Source organism: Cygnus olor, chromosome 14 (assembly GCF_009769625.2).
Source record: "Cygnus olor isolate bCygOlo1 chromosome 14, bCygOlo1.pri.v2, whole genome shotgun sequence".
Lineage (NCBI taxonomy): Eukaryota > Metazoa > Chordata > Aves > Anseriformes > Anatidae > Cygnus > Cygnus olor.
Window position 1 is genome coordinate 5,724,582 of NC_049182.1, and position 24,549 is coordinate 5,749,130.

At 42.9% G+C, this 24,549-nt stretch overlaps 1 protein-coding gene across 2 annotated transcripts; it reads right to left on the reverse strand.

The window, feature by feature from the left end:
- Positions 1–428: 428 nt before the first annotated feature.
- On the reverse strand, positions 429–22,806 carry TBC1D9B (TBC1 domain family member 9B). Of its 2 annotated transcripts, XM_040573452.1 has the most exons (22): positions 22,545–22,789; positions 19,899–20,009; positions 16,779–16,897; positions 15,532–15,760; positions 14,655–14,913; positions 13,773–13,980; positions 13,427–13,639; positions 13,051–13,212; positions 12,302–12,452; positions 11,685–11,899; positions 10,839–10,956; positions 10,137–10,422; positions 9,301–9,430; positions 8,777–8,875; positions 7,891–7,959; positions 6,875–7,115; positions 6,424–6,489; positions 6,198–6,269; positions 5,741–5,791; positions 4,864–4,911; positions 3,703–3,809; positions 429–2,918 (listed from the first exon to the last, which is right to left on the reverse strand). In XM_040573452.1, exons 1-22 carry the CDS (start codon positions 22,660–22,662, stop codon positions 2,226–2,228), a joined length of 3,765 nt encoding a protein of 1,254 aa, XP_040429386.1. In that variant the 5' UTR covers positions 22,663–22,789; the 3' UTR covers positions 429–2,225. The 2 variants fall into 2 exon arrangements, with proteins under 2 accessions (XP_040429386.1, XP_040429387.1); XM_040573453.1 differs by lacking the exon at positions 5,741–5,791 and having other exon boundaries at positions 22,545–22,806.
- Between the last annotated feature and the right edge of the window lie 1,743 nt (positions 22,807–24,549).

Here is a 24,549-nt window from a genome sequence, read left to right on the forward strand (position 1 = left end):
GCCCCCAGCCAGCGAAGCCACACCCCCCACTCACCCAAACCCCGCCCCCAGCTCGCGAAGCCACACCCCCAGGTATGCTAAGCCCCGCCCCCAGCCGCACAAACCCCGCCCCCAGCTCGCGAAGCCTCACCCCGAGGTATGCTAAGCCCCGCCCCAGCGGTAAATAAATACACATAATAATAATAACAATAATAACAATAACAACAACAATAATAATAATAATAATAATAATAATAATAATAGAGATTCACTCCAGCCACACAGCGGTAAGTAAATACACATCAATAAATACACGGAATAATAATAAAGACTGGCTGCAGCCCCACCGAGTCTGCCCTTTAAGGGTACTGCCACGGCCAAGGACCAAGCACCGTTCATTGAGCTCAGGGACCAAACGAGAGAAAAAAAGGCAGCCCGGGCCGCCCACAGGGTTCTGGTTCGTTTATTGAGTACATGACAGGTAAGACAGACAGACAGTGTAAAATCACATGTAGAATTTGTACTTTTAAAAAAATTACAATAAATTACTGAATAATTAGTAAAAGCGGTTTTACTCATGGCTGCTCTCCGGCTACAGGACAGAGGAGGCAGGAAAATAAGAAATATGTACGAGCTGTGAATACACAGAGAGAACGTCACGAGGGGGAACTAACACTGAGTAGCACACCGAGTAGTGTTACATGGGAACATCCGACCACACGCGTCCTTCCCAGCCTTTATATTCCCACTGCCAGCCAAAAGCTGTAGCAACCCTTGCCTTCGGTGCGGGGTTTGCTCTTGCTGAGCACCAGCATCTCTCGCTCTGGCCCTTCGAGGCAGATGCTTGTGCACTGAGATGAATTTAGCTGTACAAACAGCATTAATTCTCCTTCCTCGGAGCGGATGCCCTGCTACCAGAAGGCTAACTCTTAGTTTCTTCTGGGCTTTGCTGATTTAGAGAGCAGTCGCTCGGCCTCCCAGTTATTTAACCTCCTTAACTGGAAAGAGATCTAGTCTATTCGGGTTTCCCATAACGGGCTGATGGCAGAGCACCACACTGCTTTGACGTCTTCCTCTTCAGGTGTAAAAGCCCTCTGATGTGCAGCAGTTTCTACGAGCACGTCCGTGGTTAGACACTGTACACGAGATGTTCAGAAGGGACACCCTCAGCAGCTGCAGGTGGCACAGCACTCCTGCAAACCTTCCTATCCCCAGCATTTGCAAGGGCTGACTGATCACAGTATTCTTAGGAGTCTTTCTGAAAATTGGACCCATGGCTAGTTAGCAAAGAAAAAATAAAAAAAACAAAGAGACTCAGCACAAAAATGAGTATTTTCTGTACCAACAGGGAAAATCCAGCAGACCGGTGTGCCACAGATCTGCAATGCTGAGGCTGATTCACTGACTTGTACGTCAGGAACATACTCTCTCCTCCTTACAACTGTCACGGGCCCATTGATTGACTTAATATTACTTCTGCACTGAAGTCAAGGAGCTTGTGGCTTCCCAGACGAACTAAAAACAGTGGCTTTCAACGAATTAGAAGAGCAAAAGCTAGAAAACCGAGTTTATCTGAAAACCGTCTCCTGAATGCTGAATAAGAAAAAAGTCATCGTATGTTATGAAAATGCCAAATCACATCTGAAAGAAACCAGCAGATCCGAGAATGTTTGTGTTTAGATCTTGGAGTGCTGGGAGCAGTGGGACACATCTGCATTATAGCTGCTGGGTCACAGAACAGCACTGAAGAACTTACAAGACTGTTTATAGGTCAGGGTCCTATAGCACCTGAGGACACTGCATGAGCTCTCAGACTGCAGCCAGATGTGAACATGGTTTCAAGCCAGGCTGCATCTGCTGTGCAAGTTACCCAGGAACCTACAGCAAACAAGGGCAGGCAAGGAGCAGTTACTGTCTGAAATAAAACTTCATTAAAATAAAAGATAGCAAAAGGCAGACATGCATAATTTACGGTGGTAATTCTGTATGTCAGGGGCTATTAGGTTCTAATGGCTCTTGAGAATGTAAATCTAATTCTGCCAGCCCAAGTAGCCAAAAAAGCACCTACACAAAGCAGTCACTGTCTGAAGCCCCATATCGATCAGAATCTATCATAATTGTGTAGTTACTGGTCTCTGATTAAAGAACAACAACAACAGAAAAAAACAAACAAAATATCAAACCATCCTGCCATCTGCCACATTATCTCCCTGTTTCATTTCCCAAAGACAATTACTGCTTTGAGTTCACCCTGACACGGAGGAAAGTTCGTAGTCACTGGATGAACTGAACTGCCTCTCCACCTTCTTCTGATCTTTGATCTTTTGGAGAATGTTGACCTTTTTCTCAAAGTAGTTTACGAGGGCTGTCTCAGTCAGCATGGAAGCTAGGATCTGCTCAAAGGAGATTGACCAGTCAGTGTCAATGGTACTGCCGTACCTGGCAGCTGCACTGCCACCTTCACAACCAACCAGGACCGTGTCATCTGCAATGTCTTCACACTGCAGGGAGCCTGTGCTGACCATGGAGTAGGAAGACATGGACAAATCATCTTTGGTTTCGTCATCTGATAGCAGCTGCAAAGGAGAGCCTTGTCCTTCCCCTGACCCATCTCCTAGAGTTTGGTTCTCCTGCTGGTTTTTTTCGGGCTGAGGATCTCCGCAGGTTTTGTCCTCATGGTCAGCTTGGGGTTGCTGCTCCACTGCCGAATTCTGACTCTGTTCAGATGTTGGTGATTCCTCTTCACTCACGGGATCTTGGGTACTGTTTGTTTTGCAGTCCTCAGACTTCCTTACAGGTCTGCTGGAGAACTTCTTTCCAACCTCCCCAATTCGCAGAAGGAGACTGGCTACAGTGGCAATTGCATGGTACAGCTCTTGTTCTACGGGGTCCTCACTGAACATGTTGTAAAGGGTCTTGCATAACTCTATGAATTGTTCCTTTCAAAGACAAAGACCAAAAATCGTACTTAAGGATGTAAAAAGTTGACAGTGGTAGATGAAGCAACAGGCACTACCTTGCCTGACTCTTCATTTATTTGCCTCCCCGTCAAGTAGTGACTTTTACTGATTTAGAACAGTCCAAATCAGGCAAACTCTTCTCTCTCTGCTGTACAGGTTAAACTGAGAGACAGCTAGGAATTTAATAGTGGCAGTATTTTTGCTGCCAGATGAACTGAATGCTAACACGCTCACACCTGAGAAAACCTGAAGTTTTACTGCTACTCTTCTGTGGTCAGCTTCTACACATTTCCAAACTGGTATAAAAAGCACCCATAAAGGAAATTAGAGACAGAAAAGATGGCACTAGTCATCAGACTCTCTTGTAAACACATTCTTTGCTCTCTACCAAGAAGCTTTAACTTGAGGCAATGCAAAACCAAAAAGCCAAACAAGTTTGTATGACTGATGGCATATCTGAAACATACTGCTGTAGAGGGAAAACAAAGATTGCGGGTCGTACAGGAAAAGATGATCTGGAAGGCATAGAATCAAACACGTTTGACTGGTGGAAACAAAGGATTTTGATAGCCAGCTACGTGCCCACTGAGGAATTAAACGCAACTGTATAGAACTAGAGGCTTCTAAAGCTCACCAGACCAGAAGAGCAAGGCAATCTACTGGCATTGGACTGAGCATGCTGGCAAAAGAGCTGCCACATATTTTTGAATTCTCCAATAAGCTGTCCGTCATCTAACTAGAAACCTTCAGGTTCACTTCTTACCTGGCTCATTTTGGGGAGATCTTTAATAGTTTCTTTCTTGGACTCTTTTTCCTTGGCCCACATTCTTAGGTAGTATCTATAGTCCTGTGGACTGGTACCTTTCTCCTCTGCAAAACAAGACCGAGGCACTACTGCCAGGTGGTTAATGGTTTCAGACAAAGAGAACCCCCCGTCAGCAAAAAGTGCATTGGAAGCAGGTTTTATTGACAGCTCAGGAAAGCATCTATCAGGAACGCTGCATTGTTTTCTGCTGGTTTATCTGATAAAATTCAGTAGAGCAATAATCTTCACAATGACTTGTGTTGGAAGGGACCTTAAAGAGCATCTAGTTCCAACCCCCTTGCCATGGGCAGGGATGCCACCCACTAGATCAGCCAACCTGTCCTTGCACGCTTCCAGGGATGGGGCATCCACAACTTCTCTGGGCAACCAGGCCTAGTCTCTCACTACCCTCTGAGTGAAGAATTTCCTCTGAACATTTAATCTAAATCTTCCCTCTTTTAGTTTAAAACTGTTCCCCTTTGTCCTATCACAATCTGCCCATGTAAAAAGTTGCTCTCCGTCTTTTCTATAAACCCCCTTTAACTATTAAAAGGCTCCAGTAAAGTCTCCCCGGAATGTTCTCTTCTCCAGGCTGAACATCCCCAGCTCTCTCAGCCTTTCTTCATAGGAGAGGTGCTCCAGCCTCTAATCATCATTGTGGCCCTTCTCTGGACCTGCTCTAACAGGTCCATGTCCACATCTTTCTTGTTTTGGGGGCCCCAAATCTAGATGCAGCGCTCCAGGAGGGGCCTCACAAGGGCAGAGTAGAGGGGGACACTCACCTCCCTCAACCTGCTGGCCACACCTCTACTGATGCAGCCCAGGATACACTTGGCCTTCTGGGCTGCAATCTTAACACTCCTTCATTAGCCTGACTTCTAATAAAAGAATTCTGTTAGTTGATAACTAACCAAACGTGATTTTCAAATGTTATGATCTTGGTAGGCTAAAAAGTCAGAGCAGTAAGGCATGAGAGAGGGCTACTTTGCAGCTCACGTCCCACTTCATCACTGTCCATGCGGGACACTTTGAAAGGTCTCCATGATACAGCAAAGGACAACAAAGTTGATAATGTGATAGAAACAAGACTGGAATGTGGTCTCTTTATGACGAAATTACCTTTTTCTTGACCATTGTCATTTCTCCTTCCTTTGTCTTCTGGGGTTTCTAAAAATAATGGAATTATTAAAAAGTCATTCATATCTGATTTTCAACAACACAACACATGAAGAAAATAAGACTACTCATATCCAAATTAAAGTCATGTATGGATATATTTAATAGAAGCTAGATCACACACTCCCACAGGACATAAGTGTGAGGGTGTTGGGATAAACTGGAAAAAAAGAAGCCACACTGAAAAAGTGGGTGAAACAGCTGGGGGAGGTGGTAGAACTCTAAAAGAAAGGGTGAAACAGACATGAAAGGCACCTAAGCAATGACATGGCTTAAAGACAAAAGTTCAGTTATCCAAAGCAAGATAACAAATGGAAAAAACTAATCCACTACTGAGCACATAGGGTAAGTGACTAATGTCTACATTGTCCATTACTCATGGGCTGAGCAGACATTTTGGCAGTAATTTGCGGAGTCTAACTTTATGAATTTCACTTCCTATATTGTCACTAGACTACACAGGAAATCTTGTCTGAGCTCAGACTTATTCAGTTAGCCATCTAGCACCAAACAGTGCAACTACCCCTTTTATTGAACTCTTTTTTTTTGGAGCATTATTCCATTTTGGTAAACGTTAAGCACAAACAACATACTTTGTCCATACTTCAGATGGACAAAACCTATTTTGGCCAAGGTTGAAACGCAACAGGTAGAATATATTGAAGTGCGTTTAATTACTTATAGTACTTTATTCACAGAGGGAATGTCATGAGAGAGGAGCACAAGCAACTTCAGAGCATTTAAAATAGCATGTTGGTGCTGGCAGAAAATATCAGCATTACAGCCATGTTCAACGTGTGCACATAATCCATGGACTGACCTTGAGACTCACAGGGCAGGCAGAAATCCAGCTCTGAGACAAAAGGAGATACTGGAGCAGCAGAAAGAGGGGTTGAGGGGACAATATCCCAGATAAAACAGAAGAAAAGGCCACACAGAGAAAGAAACAAAAACAAGAAGAGAGACAATGAGACTTGCATGAAAAACCCAAATCAGGGTGAGAGACAGGAACTGGTAAAAGCACACTGCTCCTTCTCAGCAGTCTCTGATTGTGCTTCAGAGCGTGCTGTGTCCCGCATGAAATGGGTGCTCAGCAGTTTAAGCTCCGAACTTCTTTCCCATCATGCAATAACAGCAGCCAACTCAAAACCATTGGCAATCTTAACATATTGCCCACCATGAGACCATGCCTTGCAAAAATCACCATTCACAGCACATGGATTTGTGCTGCAACTCCTACCTAAACTGAGAGGTACAGGCACAAAGTGTTGCATTACCTTCTGTCGTAACATCCTCTGTGAAATAACTCGTGGCCTCCAAAGCAGACTCTGTCTCCTCTGGATTCAGAGCTGTACTCACAGAGAAAGAAATGTTAAGATCTCCAAGGTAACTGAACATGGGTATTACCCATTTCATCAGCAAAACTCACGAGGCATCCCTTTTCTATTGCATGTCAGAACAGACCGTGCCCACTAGTAGCAGTATATGGAAGCAATCACTCACCAGGAGGCAGATGAAGTTTGTAAAGTATTTTGAGTTTATCAGTGAGGTCACCATGGTACATCCCACCTGCAAGTAAAAATATAAATAAATCAGAAGAGTAAGAAAAATAGCAGTTAGGATAAAGAATCACCCTCTGCACACAAGCTCAAAACAGAATGAGTTCCAATGCGATGAGGAAATGCTAAGCTGAATAAAGACCTCTGCAGAAACAGCAAAGAAATATCCCCAGCACAGCATCATCTTGTAGGTTTGCCACCTATTGTTTCCCAAAATGGGAGACATTCTAGCAGGAAAAAGGCATCTTTTGTTCTGCCTGAAACATCTTGTAAGACTGCCAACCCTCCCTTCATGACAGTGCAAACATCACCATCTATTTTTTTAGTTCTCTGTTTGGAAGAGGACAGAAAGTGTCTTTTTGTAATATTCCAAGATCTCCAGAAATACCACTTACTCATCCCTGTAACAAACTCCTTGAAGTTAATGAGAGAATCCCTGTTCTCATCCAGAAGCCGGAACAAGCGTCCTGCCAGCACACGTGTATGTGCACCGCAGGACCAGGGTGTCAAACTGACGAACAGCTCTTTGAACTGCTCCATGTCTATGCGATACTGCTCCAGGTAGGGCAAACTCTGATCTCGGCGGGCAGCTGCAGCACGATTATTTCCCCAGTAGCAACTCATCAGATACTTTGCCTTTGGAGGGAAAGGATTGATAGGTCAGATTGCATTATACTACAACAATCCATGGGAGTGGAGACTTTCTTACAGCTCAAGAATGGCACCAAGTAAGCGGAGACGAGATATTTCAGACACCCTGTTTATCTCAACCATTATTACTAGCATTATTTCACTACAAAATAGTACGATGTGAAGGAAGAGACAGGGATTTCACAAAACCATATCGAACATATTTAAGTGAAAAATACAAAAAAGATTATTTCAGGTTTGAATGAAATGAAACTTGGTATTTACTGCAAAGGGAACATGCAGATTTTAGAACTAGGACTCTGAATCTATAGCATAGTGGAACTGAATTTGCAGTGACTTTGGTAAATGCAGTTTGATGGTATTTTTATTATTTATTTTTAAACAATACATACACTGGCAAACAGAGGCAAAGCACTTACAGTTACAGAGCAACTCCATGGCAAACTTGAGAATAAAAACTGAGGTATAAGTCAATCCTAGCTCCGTAAGTGCTGTGTGACATTCCTTTCCCTTGACTGGGCTCTCTAAATAAGCATCATTCAAACACTGTGAACTCGGTTTGACCATCTTTGCCCCCCAAGAATCATGTAGTAATAGAACCAGTCTCGGTTGCACCACATACAACAGAACCCCACATCTGCTTCTGACAAGTTGGATCAAGAATAAAAACAGAATCATTACTTCCTTTTTGACTTGTTCTGACATTTGTTCTGTGTCAGAACACATTCTTCCTCACTCTATAACTTCTATAGGTTCTTACCTTGAACACTACATACAGCTCTTCCAGTTCTTCAATAGAGAAACCAATGTCACTAGACACAGCTCGGACCTACAGTTAGAGAGAAAACAGAGTGAGCTATTTATTTCAAAGCTAGACAAATTAAGTATGACTCACTGAAATATCTGTGTAACAAAGAAGAGAAGAAAACAACTGCAAGGAGATATGACACAAGAGAGGAGAGAAAACAATCATTCCAGTACCTTCCACTGCTATGGATTACAGGTCAAGAAGACAGTTTCTGGTCAAGCAGAAACCACTGACATTTTAAGCAGCTAGTAAAAAAATTACTGATCACTTCCTATTTCTGCAGCCCCGAGAACCCTATGTTGCTCCTCCCTCTTGTTTTTATCTTCAGATATTTGACTCAGATGCACAGAAAAACAACAGCAAAAGAAACAGATGGACGAGGTTCCCCACCTGGGATGCGGGAGACAGTTGCAATAGATGTCGATACTCCTTTCTGGCCATGAACCCTTCTGTAAAATTCCTCAACATGCTAACATACTCTCTAAATGGGAGAAAAATAATTATCTGCTATCTAGCTTTTCTCAAAGATTACAGGCAAGTAGGAAAAAAGACAGCATAAGGCAGTGGAGACTATTACAAGGCCTATAAGTGGTTTTTATCTCCCTCCATGCCAAGTATCTCATTTGATCATGCCCCATCACTTTAAACCATTTTATTAGATTAACTAGAAGAAGAAAACTGAAGATCCTGAAGAAAACTGAAAATCCATTTCTCACATTAAGTTCTTTAGGTGACTTAAAACCAAGTTTGCTACACGGCAAACTTTCTAGATTCTTAAAGCAAAACACATCGCATTAATATGCCATTTAGTAGCTCATTTAATCTGGGAGTCACATACCACACTCTTCTTGGCTGTATCCTCTAGAGACTGGATCACCTTCAGCCTTTGTTTAAAACGCATTTGTTCAATGTCATCTGCCTTCAAATTGCTAAATTTCTACAAAAAAAAAAAAAAAAAAGCAGACCAGGTCAGCATCATCTCCTAAAGAACAAATAATCCCTGTTCAGTTACATGTTCTTTAACAAGTGTAGTGGACCCTCAGAGATGATCTAAAACCCCCAGAAACCTTTTACCAGCAGCAAAACTGTGAGAAAAAACTGTGGAAATGAACTGGGATGCTTCCATGTTTCTGCAGCATACCTCATGATTTTTGCCAGTCTCCACTGGTGCTGCAGAGACTCTTTGGAACCCACAATAGTCAAAAGTGTTAGGCTCTACTTATACCAAACAAGATTAATGGCTTGAGCATGCACTCCTTGAGCACCTCAAGTTATAATCAGTTCAAATTCTGGCTGCATAAGTATAAAACTGGATTTTATAAGAGAAAAATCAGTTAGGCAAAAACTAAGCCAGAACCTGACCTCATAGGATGTTCTGATGAGGTCGAAGATGTCAATTTCAAGTGGTGGGTCATCTCCACTCGTCAATAAGGCGTGCAAGTGGGGAATAGGGGGTGAGACGCTCTGTCTGTTAACTACATTGTCCAAATACCTGTGGAGAAAACAAACAAACATACAGATCCAAGACTCCAGGATTAGTGTCAAAGAAAAGCAGTAATATCTTAAATGCATCAGTCCTAACTCCTTTGTATTATTAATGTAAACATATAGGAAAATTTAATTTTTCCCAGCTAACCTACAATGCTATCCTCAACATCTCCGACAGACAGCTGATTTTCACTCTATTTTGGGGATATCTATTCTTTTCAAAAGCAGGCTCCCAGCAGTAAGCTGAAGATCTTACTGTAAATAGGATAGATTCACATTTCAAACAAGGAAATCTTTTATTTCCTATACTTGTGAAATATCTGCTTGATAAAGTTTTCTGTTACCAGAAGGCCATTCTTGCCAGGACTTGTTCTTAATAGTGGATTAGAATTCTTCTGTGAATTTTGGATAAGCAACCCTGTGGATTTCAAATTCAAACTGAGAAACAGGAATGTAGTATGCCACAAAGCAAACAACTTTGGAAATACGGGATTCCTCAGCTCATACTTCAGCTGAAAATTTGTTTCAGCTGTTGCAGAAAGCAATAGCAAATATCTCTGGTGCTCAAGTTTCACCCTAAACAAATTTCTATGACCTGCTATGTAATGGAATTCATGGGAACTAAGACTCTCTCTTATAAGGCAGAAAGGAATGACGACTAAAAAGGGTACCATCACCATTCAGCTATAAATAAGAACAAGTAATGGTACCTGCCCAGAATAGTCATGGCTTCACCTTCATCACAGCACTGTAACAACTTCTCCATGTTGGCATCAAGTATGGCCAATGACACCTGCAAGATGAACTTGATGCCCTCATAGAAAAAACAGTCAACAATGACCACAGCACTCTCAAAGGGCATGACACTGAGAAAGAGCGTGAGAAACCAAGAAAGGGATATGGTAGAAATCACTCCCAGCTCCTGCATCTTTTCTGACAGCTGTGGAAGATACTCTCGTGTAAGTTCTTCAAAGATGCCTTGGTCCACCAATGCACCTGGGAAAAGAGACAAGAACAATGTCAGAACTTGAATTTGCGGGGTCATGGTACTATAACCAAGCTAATTAATTATTAAACAAAACAGTGTGAGCTCACTTTGATTTCCTATCAGCTTCATAACATCAGAACTAAAACTAACACATTTGTTTAGATTTGTTACCCTGTTCTCAATAAACACAACATATATAGATGGAGATTATTCTCAACTCCATCTTCCTTGTTTAGTTTGGTAGCCTGTACCGTCTCTTCCTATGCCTCCATCATATACCTGCAACTTTAAAGGGAACAAGCTTGTGCTTCATCTTTAAAACCCATCGCATTTAATTAATTCTGAAGAAACAAAATATTCCTGAGAGATGCTGATAGAACTGTAGCTGAAAATCCAGGCTCCAGCATGAAATTAACAGACTCACCCACTACTCTTGTATTGTAGTAATCTGGCAACATCCGCTCACATAAAGCCACTAGGAGCCAGAAAGCTTCTTCCTCATTGCAGTATAACAACAGCACTGATGTAACAATGTTCATTGCCTATGTGCCGGCAGCATTAAATACAGAGAGAGAGAAACATGAAGACGTTCATGAAAATTCTGTCATTACAGATGAGCTAAACTTAAAGAGCATGATTACAGCAAAGCAGTCTTGTGGGACTGAGAGTCAGATTTATTTCCAGCTTTTACTGGTATCTGAGTCACTAGGTGACCTTGAGACAATTAACCTTCCTGTTTCAGTTCCTCTGTGAGGCAGCAGATAATGTAACTACTCTTTGTGAAGCACTTTTGTTAATAAACATGACCATATATGATTTTCAAAGTTTTCAGAAAAAGCTTTGATCGTAACAGAACAATGTAACGAGAACCTCTCATGGCATAGCAATACACAAAACAAATCTGAATTTCTCCTGAGTAGTTTCGCAAACAAGCAACTGGCTTCATTTGTGATATATTGCTCATGTGCATCGCCATTCACTCAATTTCATTGCTCATTTCAAGGAAACCAGGAGATGCTTTTCTTGAAGTAAGGAGAGCTACAGCAGAAAAACTACCGAAAGAATGTGTCACCACATGTAACAGAAATGTGCAAAGTCTATATAAATGCTGTATCCAAAGGATAATTAAGAGATCCTTGCAATATCACTTCTTTCCACCACACGGGCAGCAAGAAGGAAAAGCTTGAAACTGAACAAAGAACTGCTGAAAAGATCCAATACAGTCATGGTAACCATGCAGGGGCTAATAAGTCTAAGACTTCTTTCTTACCTGACAGTACCCAATTGTTGGATTTCTGAATGCATAAGCTGTTAAGACTCTCCGGAGGGCAGCAATTCCCAACTCATTCTGGAAGGCAGGATGTTCTGGCATAGAACGGTGCAGATCCCTCTCAATTTCTTCTGTAGCAAGATTGTACTTTCCCATTGACTTTTCCACAAGATCTCCATAGTAACCAGGATGAGTGACCATCTCGTTCCAAGCCCCTGTAATGACAAAAAAATACTGCATCACTTCTTGCGCTTCAGAATACAGACTCTATGCCCACAGCGTCAGAGAAGAGGCATCCAGGAAGCACTACACGAACTCAGCAACTACAAACAGATATGAAAGTATAGAAACAAACTCTTTGTTAAAGCATCAGGTTAGAGTGTAGGTCCCAACACTGAAATTCAGACAAAATTGATCAAAGAGCGACTACACTCATAAAGTCATACTAGTAATGCAATCACTGCATTTTTGTCCAAAACCACAATGAAGAATAATTCAGGTGGAGTTAACTTCTGATTTATATCTTCTGAAATGAGCTGTGATTTAGACCTTTTCCCTTGAGATGTGCAGAACACTTATTTCTGCTAGCTGCCAAAGTATCCAGCATAACCTCCTACCTGAGAAAAGTAGCCACAGCTCTCCACGAAGATTCTCTGGAATTCCTTTCTGCACCAGCTCCCTAGTCTTGGCAGTGCGATACATACACATCCCTCTCCCATACTCAAAGAAATGAATGTTCCAAGACTCCTCCTTCATCTTCTCCTTTGCCTGCACAGGAACAAACAAAGCCATTTTAGGAGATCAAAGCATTTTTATATTTGCATAACAGGTGATTTCTGGGTACTCGGGCCTCCATTTCATGAAAGAAATGCACTGTGACACCTAAAGATTTTCTTCTTCCTGCTGAATAAAAGGGTGTATGCTAATCTATACTGCTCTGAATCAGTTCTGACCTGCTTTAAGTTGTCTCCACAACAGTAACATGGGCTGTGCAATGATATTACACCTTGCAAATCTCTACATAAATGCAAGAACCTTGGTCTAAGATGATTGTCTAGGAAGCAGAGACCCCAGTTCTCTACTGCTTTGATGTGAAGAAAAGCAGTTCTTCACAGATACTGATTTGTATCCCAAAAGCACAGTAACACAGGTTTCTCAGCCTCTACTCATGTATTTCAGTCCCGATACAGTAAGCTGATGGTCAGGTTACATCTATGCAGCACTACATGGTGACAGACAGTGATACTGCAGAGGTGACAGAAGCTAGGGAGAAAATGCATTTACAGAGTCTCAGAACAGGACAGGAAATCTGCTACCTACTGAACACTATTTATAGTTAATCGCTCTAAGTCAAAATATCATTTACCCCTTTGGGTCCCAAGAGCTCCTCAGAATTTCTTCTGAAAAGTTTGAGCAGTCCCTGGGAGGCTGTTGGGACCTCTCCTGCACAGAAGTTGACAGGTCGATTGTTGAGAGCAGACGTGGGGCTAACTGCAAGTGGGCTGCTGGAAGGCAACTCTGGAACTTCCTAGAAAATGCAAACATTTACTTTGATAAAAAACATAATATATTTCTATTGTTGTAAAGTTAGTCATACAAAACATATCTGCCAGACCGGAGACGGAGGTGGTAGAGAAGAGGTGGCTACAGTCCTGGCTTTTCCTTTATATCATCCTTCAAGAACTATCCCAGTGTCCACCTGAAAGGTGGACAAATGCTCCTCCCACCTATTTCCTTAGTACCTCGCATCCAGCATCACCCAAATTCCACTTCCATTCCCTGTCACTGCCGCATGGTTTCTTGGATGGTGTTCTCTGCAAGAAGTCAGAGATTCTCTGTACCAAGAAATCTCGGTCCTTCAGATTGGCAAAGAAGAAGGTCATTTTACTTTTAGTGCTGATGGACAGAGGGCTGGGCAAGACACTGGAACTATCAGCCTTCTCAACTATTGTCACCTAGAAGACAAAGACAAGGGCACAGGACATTTGGATCTAGCAGATTCTCCATTATCTGCAAAGCATGACACAAAAGCCAGAAGCAGACAAAAAGATAAAAGGCTGTAGTAATATACAGCTAAGAAATCCCCACCTCCCTGAGAGGAATGATGAGATGACAAGCCTCCTCTGCCTTGCTGGCAAAACAGATGTAGTTGTTGGAAACAAACATCTGGCCAGGAATGTGCATCTTGTTGAACGGTGTCCACAAGGTACAGTCTGTATGTCCATCCAGGCATTCATCCTTGGGCAGCCGAAAAGTGGCACGGTAACATTCATTTTTGGCTCGAGCATCAAGGTCTCTGGGGAAAAGTAGAGAGCAGTCCCAAGAGTTTTTTTTTTCTCACTTGAAAAACCCACACAAACACTAGCTTAAGTGTTCATTCCAGTAACAAACTCCAGACTGTGCTGTGAATTCTTACTATTCATTTCTCTAACTGAGATGCCACCCCTTATCTCACTCCTCTTTCAGCCTTCAGACATGCTTCACTGACAAGGTATGTCCTGCAATACAAGATAAAATAGGCAAGCGCATCTCAGAACAGAAATCTGGGAAACTGAAATGTTACATCAGATTCAGAAACTGTTAAGAACAGTCCCCAGTGGAAGGATTTTTTGCAATAAACGTATTTATTTATTTTTATAAATTTTGAACTTCAGGCCAAGGGGACAGTGTCATTTTCTTCTTTCACACTTTCTTTTTTAAATATGATTTTCAATAGTTTGAAGTTGAAAAGTCCTTCTGAGAGCCTCTAGTCTGTACCTTCATGCATGAGAAAGATATGAGGGTTTATGTGAATTCAATACCAATTAGGGATGGAAAAAAACAACAGGCAGAGGGCTAATGACTGAAATAAGTGATGCGTTGCCTAGAGTGAGAAAAACCCAAGGGCACCTGAGAGCTACACAGTAATGCTGATTTATTACTACAATCCCCTTTCCTCTGTCTTCTCTTCTCACTGCTGGAAACACACACCTTTTTAGTGCAGAGATGTTCTTAAGAGGCTTCCTGGGCTTTGGGAGGGACTTGTCCTGTAGGAAGCTCTCATTATCCAGTAGCTGCCGCATAGCTATGTTAGCCAACTGCTCCATCAACTTGAAGGTCTCATTGATGTTAAGAAACATGGAAAAATAAAGTTCGCTGTCCCTTGTGCTCACTTTAATGCACTCAGGGAACAGCAGTGTAGCATTTTTTTCTAGCTGGGTTACATCCACCCATTGAATCACCAGTGTCACTAGGAAAAAAAAGTTAAAAAAGCTACTATTACAAATTGAGACGAAACAAAAATCAGAAATGAAGCTCAAGCAGCAAGAAAGCTCTCAACGTAGCAGTATTTTTCTCCTCTTACACATGCACATTTCTTTTCTTTATACTTCTCTGGGTTCTCCAAAAATACTTGGAAATATTCTTTGGGAATAGCTGGACTAGAAATAATGCAGCTCCAAAGGACTCTCTTCTATCCATTAAATGCTTTCAATTACAATTACTCACGTTTTAATTCTTTCTTTCTAGCAAGTTAACTTTGTACTCAGGGGTTTAAGCTTTGTAAATACTAGGTGGTGGTTCCCAAACAAAACTCACTAAAGTCAAAAAATTGCTTGGTTCTCTAATTCAGTGGAAGTAAAAGCCCAGCTGTACAACCTGGCAGTTTAAACTTCACTGAAGTGCCTATGAGTGTAAGGACTGATCTACAAGTTGAGCCAGAGCTCAAAGGATTCCTAAAGAGAAAAAAAACAAAACAAAACAAAATACCATTCAGCTTAAAAAAGAAAAAAAGTCCCCATGAAAGATCACCCACATCAAAAGGATCATGGGAAATAGCAGGAAAACAACTAGTAAGTTTATAACTCACCCTCTTTGCCCAGTAGGAAGGAATAGAAACAGAGGTGATTGACAGTGAGGTACAGCCATCCCTGCCGGGGTACACGCCCCTTCCAATAGCTGCAAGAATAGTAATTGACCAACTTCTCCACCTCTGGCATCCCAAACTGCTTCCGCATCTTCAGTTCAGCCTCTTTGAATTTACCTGGATCCTCTTCGCTCTGGGGCTGCTGATTCTTGTTCTCTTCAGCAATGATTCCCTGAAGGACGTGGGAGGAGAGACACAGAGATAAGAAATGCCTGCTGACAGACAGAATATACAGTTAAAGGTCACAGCAGCAATCCGGAAGACAGAAAGAAGAAACACAACGCAGCAGTCAACATTTCTCCTGTCAAGTTAGAGAAACAGTAGACATGTAGAAAGAGCAGTCAGATAGCCTGGGAGTCTACAAGCTGATCTGCTCCTGAACACACGCAGCTAGTGTTCACATCTAACATTTGACTGCATTTCTCACAGCTGGTCTGGTAACACTTTGAACACCCTGCAGGAGAACTGGTCTGTTTTCACTTGCAAACACGCTTCTTCAACAGGAAGATCATCATCTGTCAGGAAGCACTGAACTCTGCAAGCTGTCAGATCTTGACCAGCCAGAAGGAAAAACAAATTACCACAACCTCTCTCGCACACAGACACACGGCAACTACAGAGAAACCTGACGAGTATTAGAAAAGCCTCAGACTGCTTCTGTTCAATAAAAAAACTGCACGTTAAGTTTCTACTCTGCAGAATCTGTGGGCTGGTCATCTGAAGTGTGTTAACTGCACAACAAGCAGAGACACCTGTCTGAACGCCCATGGAAGTTAGGGTTCAGTTCCTTTACATCCTAGATGGCCTCTAGACCATCACGGGAACACAAATGCATTGCTTACAAACTAGAATTCTCTCCCCCATATTTGTTCCTAGATCAACTTTAGTTTAACACTGTGTCAGAGGTTCGCAAGAATTATAACAAGAGATTAGATTTTAATTAGTTACCCTAAGTAGGCTCTTCCTTGACAGCTACTGCCCATAACCTCCCCCCCCAACATTTGTCCAGTGTTATGGACGTAATGTCATGCTGACAACACTGTATGCATTTCATGACAATTTCAAATGTATGTCTGAAGCTCTGCAATGGAGCTCCTGCTTCCTCCCTCCCAAGGGTAAAAAAGTTCTTAATACCACCTCCCTATTCTTTATCAGGATCTAGAAGTCTTTCAGGGAAACATGTCCCTTACATGTATCTTGCCCTTGACAAAGGTGGTGATATCTTCTTCGTTATCAAAGATGGATAGAGTCTGCAGTAAGTTATTCTCCAGCCATTCCCAGTGCTTTGTGATCTCTTTACGAGATGATCCTAGTTGAAGGGATGAAAGATGAAGGGAAGAGCAAAGAAAAAAAGAAATTAGAACAAGCTCTTTTTTTCTCCAAGTTTATAGCAGTAAATTAATAATTACCAAACAGTGATGAAACATCGAACACACCAATTGTATACATGTTGAGGATATTATATACACACCATTATGTTTCTAATGAAATGTCTCAGTTGCCACTGAGGATAATAAGCACACTACCAACACATCATCTTATTTGCAATTACACAGCAAAGTGTTTGTTTTTTTCCCAGACAAAAAGCATTCTTACGCTCCACAGAAGAAGTACTCTTTTAATTCCTAATAGTCTAGGATAAAAATAATGAACTTTCAGAAGAAACTTGAAATTTCAGAACAATCAAACTTTTTACACCTACAAAGGGGTTTCATTTTTCATGGGCAGCAGAGAACACACAATTACAAAACAAAAAGCAACCAAAGTATTCAAATGTCAGATGCTATGTTCTTTGCTTTCTTAAAGAAAAAAAAGGTCTCAGCAAAACTTGTATCAAACAGTTAGTTGTCTTTAACCATATAGCCCACAAGGTTCACAGAGGACAAGCTTCACTGTGTAGCCAGTTTAATGAACTCTTCTATAAAAAGTTGCTTTCATTAACGTTTTGTTCCCTTAATTGTTTCAGAGATTTATGTTTAGTAAAAGATTTCTTCACCTCTATCAACGGCTATTACTCTATTCTTTTATGCAGAAGAAATAAAAAAGCAATTTAATTTTTTAAGAAAATAAGAAACAACATTAAACGCCGACAAAACTGAATTTGCAAGTCAGACACTTGTAAGTTTCTCATTGCCAAATTCCAGTAGATTCATCTTTTGAAGTTTCAAACAAAAGCAATGGGATATGTAAAAATGTTAATAACATGCCCCTCACTACTCAAATTCTCTGCTAGAATGTTAAACCCCTCCATGTGGTTAACGATGGCAATGGAGAAAACAGCAGGAAACACCAACATCCCCTAAAGCTACTGCTCTACCTGACTTTCTTTTTTAAGAGGCTGCTTCAGCAAAGAAACAATATTTGTGTATTTGTAGTTGGATACCTGGCCACAAAACCAAACCCCAGCTCATCTGTGGTTTCATAAGCAAAAATAACCCCAGAACCTGAAACCAAAAACAAGAAGCAAATAAGCTGTCTTGTCTCAGAGGACTGCAGGACTACGAATTCGAGTTTCTGTGTACATGTCCATGGATTAGACATCAAATATAGTTTCTTCTGCTTTTGTATATAAGTTTACCTGATGTTTATTCGAGCCATTTGACATTGTTTTTGAAGCATAACTAATTTTGAATAATATAAAATGGCTAATTTTAAGAGCGCAGAATTATCAATTACAGGATGCTTTGGTCATCAAAAACAACAACAACAACCAAACACACCAACAGACAAGCAGTAGTGGCGGGGGAATAAATCTCATCTTCTAGTTTGTTTCATGACCTGCATCTCTCACCAAGCGACAGCAAACAAACTGCTAAAAGACAGGTCTCAATAGTTGAGATCTTTCTACAAACAACATTAGAATAACATACACTAAATGACTAAAATTCTGCAATTCCTACGAAGAGTTCTAAGAACAAAGTGCAGAAGGCTGAAGCTGCATGCCTAACCAGAACGTTGCCCGCTAGTATTTACACACGACAAACCATACATTAAAGATGGACATTCTTCAGCTAGGGAACCATGTAAATTTTATAACTTCAAGTGAATGCCAGTACTCTTCTTCTGACAGTAACACGAGAATATATGATATAATTAAAAACAGTACTTTGGATGAGTATAATGTATTTGTTCTAGTATAATAATTTATCAAATTCCATACAGTTGCTATATAGCCCATCTCATTCTACCATGCTGCATTACTTCAAAGTAACTGAAATATTGAGAATATCAGCTAATGCACTACTGAAATTGTACAAAAACACACTCACTGAGTGTCAAGATACTACAGAATGATTTGCACCATGTGTGGCTACTAAATATTCTGTTTTTTGTTTTTTTTTTCTTTTTTTTCCTATTCAGTTTCTGTTCTGCCATCTTATTTTCCTGTTTTCTTCTTCTCTGCCTCCTCCTTCGTCAAAAGGGAAACTGAGTTTCTGTGGAACACAGCAATTTCTAAGGCTCTCTCCTGCTGAATTTAAGCAGCTCTGCAAGGGCGAATATTGTGTTGGTTGCCTGGGGACAAGATGGGAACAGGGAAAACAAGGTTTCAACATCTGTAGGCTTAGCAAATAATTACTTCATGCTCAGATTTTTACTTCTCAACCACAAAGTGAGAAGTGAAGATGCTTATTGTAAACAAAGTCACTCTAACAAATATGTCTTAAGATATTTTCTTTCCAGCAACCAGTAGGACTTAAAGCCTTAAGCAAAGTTCACCACTGGATACCAGAAGGTTGTACCACAATATTCCAACGCAGCAGTTACATCTGTCAAGTACAAGAGGCCAAGAATTCTTGCTGTTTTAAAAAAGATATATTAATATATTTTACAGATATACTACAGCTATACATCTATTACAGGCCAGAAATAGCGGAAGAAAAAAAAAAGGATCAGAACACTAAGAAGATTTCCACAAGAGTGTTTGGCACTTTGAATGACCTTACACGTTCCCATTTGTACTCTGTTCCTGGTAAGCAGGTTTTGGCACAGCACTCATTATCCCACAGCAATCTTTGTCATCACAGCTTTATTTTCTGAGCAATCCACTATGACCCTACAAACCGACATATCTTGGAAGATACAAATTTCATAACAGCTGCAGAAACGGAAGCTTTTACAGAGCCTTATGTTCACAACCTATAGTTTAAACACCACCAAGAAGTTTTGCCGTTTCTGGCATCACCCGCTGCCCCACCAAAATTTCCTGAGCAGTCAAAGAATACTCCTATGTGGGTAACTGATCACCTGAAGAAAACAGAGAATAGAACAACATGAATCCAGCCTCTGACAAGAGTCGTGTCAATACATACCACACGCTACTGCCCAATACACTTGAGAGTCCTGAGTCTGGTGCAGAATACGGTACGGGGCAACTCTGGCACTGGAATCCAAAACTACATCTAACGTTCCCACGAGGAGACCTAGGGAGCAAAGATACAGATATTAAAGCAATGCAATACCAAACCAAAGAATTGGGTTAAGCAAAAATACATCACTGACACTACAGAAAAGTACCAGTGTTCTTATTATGCACCCTGTGATGGTACTTGGTCAAGAAAACAAAGACATAAATCCAGTCACTGAAAGCAAATTACCTATGAGCCACCAAAGGTAATCTCACTGTTAATGGCTGAAGTTTAGATGGCAATTAAATAACTACTAAACCTCATTATGATCCTCTGCCTTCCTAGGAGAGTTTTATAATGAAACTAAATGCATTTTTCTCCATGGGATCTGGACAAATAGGAGAGACAGTTAAAGTGGAACGTCTTCAGATTAACTTTGTCTGAAAAATACTTTTTGAAAATTTGAGCTTTGTCCTCAGTGCGGGCAATAATCCCATAAGCCTCTAAGATCTTTCATCACTGCATCCAAATGATTGCAACAAGAATATGAAGTCCCCAGAATCTCCGTGCTTCTGCTACTAACTGTTTTTTAAGCCACCGAACTAGAACATGAAAGAGTTTTCAATACCGTATCTTTCAGCATCACCTATGCAAACAGAAGGCAAGGTCCACTCCAAAATGGAACCAAATAGTTCTAGAAAACTGGTACTCCCAGGTTTCAGTGATGCTCCTATAGGTACTTCAATTAAATAAAGAATGCAGGTAGAGAACCAAAATTCGGTAATTCAGAAGTTATTTTTTTAATATGATGTTAAATAAAAAGGCAGGCATTTTCAAAAGTAAATGCTGACCGCCACTAGACTTCGTAAAGCAAATCCATTCATTTCAATTACATCAATTTGCTAGTTAAATCAAATATTTAAGATGATACTTTGTTTTATTAATTCTATATAATGTACTACGAGCACCTTTAGCATAAATTAATTTTGCAACATCTTCATGATTTCATTTTCTAACCTTAGAACAGGGAGAGAGAGCACAGTTGCTCCTCTGGAGTGCTATTCAGGAGACCCAGGCCTGATTCCCTGCCATCCTCCCTACGTTTTGTGTGAGCCTGAGCAAATTGTACTCATCTGTATCTTTCACTATCTGTGAAACTTCCTCCTCCTCCCCCTTATCCCCCTCAGCTACCCAAAAGCAAACAATAGATTAAGGACCTATCACTGAGCCTACTTCAAGAGAAGTACCACAGACAACAAGATCATCCAGAGACCATCCACATGGGGTTTGGTAATCCTTAAAACAAATACATATGCATCCAGCACAACAGAATCTGTTTTGGCTCTAGGTATCTTGTGTATAGTTGTTGGCAGAATATGGATTAAAAACTCATTTTGTATACTTTCTATAACAACACTGGATGTGTCATATTTATTGACACATGCACCAGTAACAAGACATGTTTAAGAACCTGAGTACAACAGCGATTTGAACAACTTGTTAGCTTGGCCGAATATCTACATTCTAACTCCCAGATGTGAACTTGCAGCTGTACAGCTCTGTAAGGAGGTCATGTGGCTCCCAGCACGCAGGGGCTCTGGAGAAGACTCTCCTCAGGCTGGACTTGCTCAAGAAATAAACTGGCTCAAAGCTTCAACCACTTAAGAAAAGATCAGTCTAAATGTTTAATCGTCCAGAGCAGTGCCAAGAGTGACTTCTCCTTGTAAAGAAACTGGGAAATTCCAGAATACATTTATATGCTCACACACGAAATTACACAAACCATGTTACATAAGAGAGTAATTCAAAACCATTTTAAGTATTGTGAAAAAGATGAAATACGCTCAGGATGTTTATCAACTGTGTCATTTCTGTAGTTTGTATTTTTTGTATTTGGTCCACAAGGCCAATACATGAGGCTGGTTGTGCGTAACTCAACCGACGCAACAGGCACCTTTTTATTATTTACATAACTGTGCAGACTTCTGCATATAAACGGGGTGTTTGAGAAGGGAGGGAATTCTGTCGCCGTTCACTTCGTGCCTTGGTCACAGTTATGCTCGTTTAACGGTCCCTGTCCCCAGCCATGGACACCAGGCACACACACCCATTGCCGCTCAGCTGTATGACTGTCAGTTACCGCATGACTTCACCTCCGTCCACGCACAGCACCGTGAGCGTCCCCGAGATATGTAGGAGCACCACAGGGCTATCTGTGAGTACCACAGCGATACCTCTATCGAGTACCACAGCGATACCTCTATCGCAGCGATAGCCGCGAGTACCACAGCGATGTCTGCGAGTATCACAGCAACGCTCGTTACAAACCACACCTTGCTCTCCCCCACCTAAACCTTTTTTTTGGGGGGTATGAAGCACACCCCAAGGACCCGAGGCCACCTGAGTGACCCCAAAACCCTTTATCCCAACCCAATTTTTCCCGGGCCAGGCGGGGAGGGCCGAGGCCGCCCGGGGGTGTCCCGGAGAAGGCCGGGGCCCCCTCACGCCGCCCGCCCCGGGTCCCCCAAAACCCCCGCGCAGCCCCGCGCCTCTCTCGGCCCCTCAGCGCCCCCCGGGCCGGAGCCTGCCCCCAACCCCGCCGCGCCTCACCCGTGAGGCCGCCCCCTTTGCCGTGTCCCCGCCGGCGCTGGAGCAAGAAGAAGGGGTTGGCCCGCTCCGTCACCCACAGCGCGCCGGCCAGCAGCACCTCCTCAGGCCCCAGCCACATGGCGGCGGCTCGGCCCGGCCCCGGTTTCGCTCGGTTCGGCCCGGCACGGCCCGGCCCGGCCCGGCCGGAGCGCTGGGGGGGGGTTGGCGCAGGGGGAGCGGCCGGGCCGCGCCGCGCCGCCCGGTCACGGGGCCGCGCCGGCCGCCATCGCGCCCCCTGGCGGCCCGGGCCCCGCACGGCAGCGGGGCGGTGCCGTGCTGCCGCCGTGGCGCCGCGGCCCGCTCCGCAGGCTCCGCAGCGAGGAGGTCGTGGGTTCGAATCCTGCTCCCGGATATTGTGCGGTGGGATTTACCTGCCTGCTTTACCGCTCCTCCGGTTCCCGTTCTTTGCACCTCAGCGGCTGCAGGGAGCTGTGTGCTGCAGAAAGCACTGCCCTCGCCGCTGTCCTGTTGGGAACTGGGGAGACCTTTGCCAGGACAGCTATAATTTGACATACTAATGCTTACATACTAACACCAGGCAGTAAAAAATCTCCCCCTGCAGCCCTGTGGGATCCATTGACATTAACTAACAGGGATTATTTAAATGCTGTCTCCCGTTGTACACGCTAATTTACCGGTGCACAGCTCCACAGGTGGCTCTGTGGGGCTGTGGCCTGCTCCCCAAATGGCGGCTCCCAGCGCTGCGGCCCCGGCCCTGGAATAGGCTCCAACTCTGCCAGCGGTTCCACCGCTGCTTTGGGGAGAAGTGAGGACATTTACCCTTTTTGCTGAGCACCTCTGGCGGCTCAGGCTTGACCCTGCACCTCCTCCCAGCTGCTGGCTTCATTTTGATCCTCTCCTTTGGCAGAGCTGGAGCCTGTCGTGGCCAGCACTCAAGCCTGCGGTGGGTTCCTGCAGCAGTGGAGCAGGAGGCATGGTGCTTCCCCGGTTCTTGGCCGCTGTTTTTGTTTTAATAACCATCAGAGAATCTCCCCACAAATACTGAAAGTGTCACAACAGCAGAAAATATTGGCGTCTACCATCCCCCTGCTTACTGCCAGGCTCCCAGGAGGGCGGGAATGCCGTGTTTTCGTTAGGCCATCAATCCTTCAGCCCTGGGATGATTTATCCTCTGTGTTAGTGCACTGCCCTAATCCCGGTTGGAGCCTTTGTGTGCTACTGTGATATAAATATTTATTAGCTGGCTGAGCCTTCAAGGCTCTGCCTTCATCGTGATAGCATGGCTCTGTGTGGGAGCAGCGTGCTGGCCTCTGAGTGCTGGATCTGCTGCGGGAAGGGGCTGAGCACGGGGCTGGTCCCCGGGGCAGCGGGTGACGGAGAGATGCTCAAATGCTGCCCCACGCACCCTGGGACTGGGGGTGGCTTGGCACCTTCCAGGTGGCAAACGCTTCAGGAACGTGGGCTGGTGTTTCCTAGATGCTAACGTGCCACCTTGAGCCATGTGGCTTTTAATGGCCTCAGATTTCTAGGCACTGGTATAGCCAAATAAATCGGTGTTTTCTATAGAGTAGGAAAAATGTTCTCTGAAAATGGATCCTTTAGCAGTGTTGTTCTACAATACCCTGTGAGGTCTGCGCCGGAGTTCCTGTGCGATGCTCTCAGCCTCCCGTACTTTGAGAGACACCAAGCTCACAAGCGTTGTACTTTTAAATTGCTTTTTATTGAAATGTAGTACATTAGCAAACCTTAATAGGTATACACTATTAACATAATCGGCATATACCACGTAACTACGATACAGTGTTATACTTACATCAAAATATGTCACCAAATCCCGCGGCTGTCAAGCTACCCTCTCGCAAGAGCCTGAGCAATGTGACAGTCGGCACGGCGTTGCGCCGCCGGACCTGTGGCAGCTGCTGCCATTTTCAAGTTGTGTTCACACTGTGTTGTGCCGCCTTGCATCAAGCCAGCTGAATTAGACTTTTTGTTTTACATGCACGCA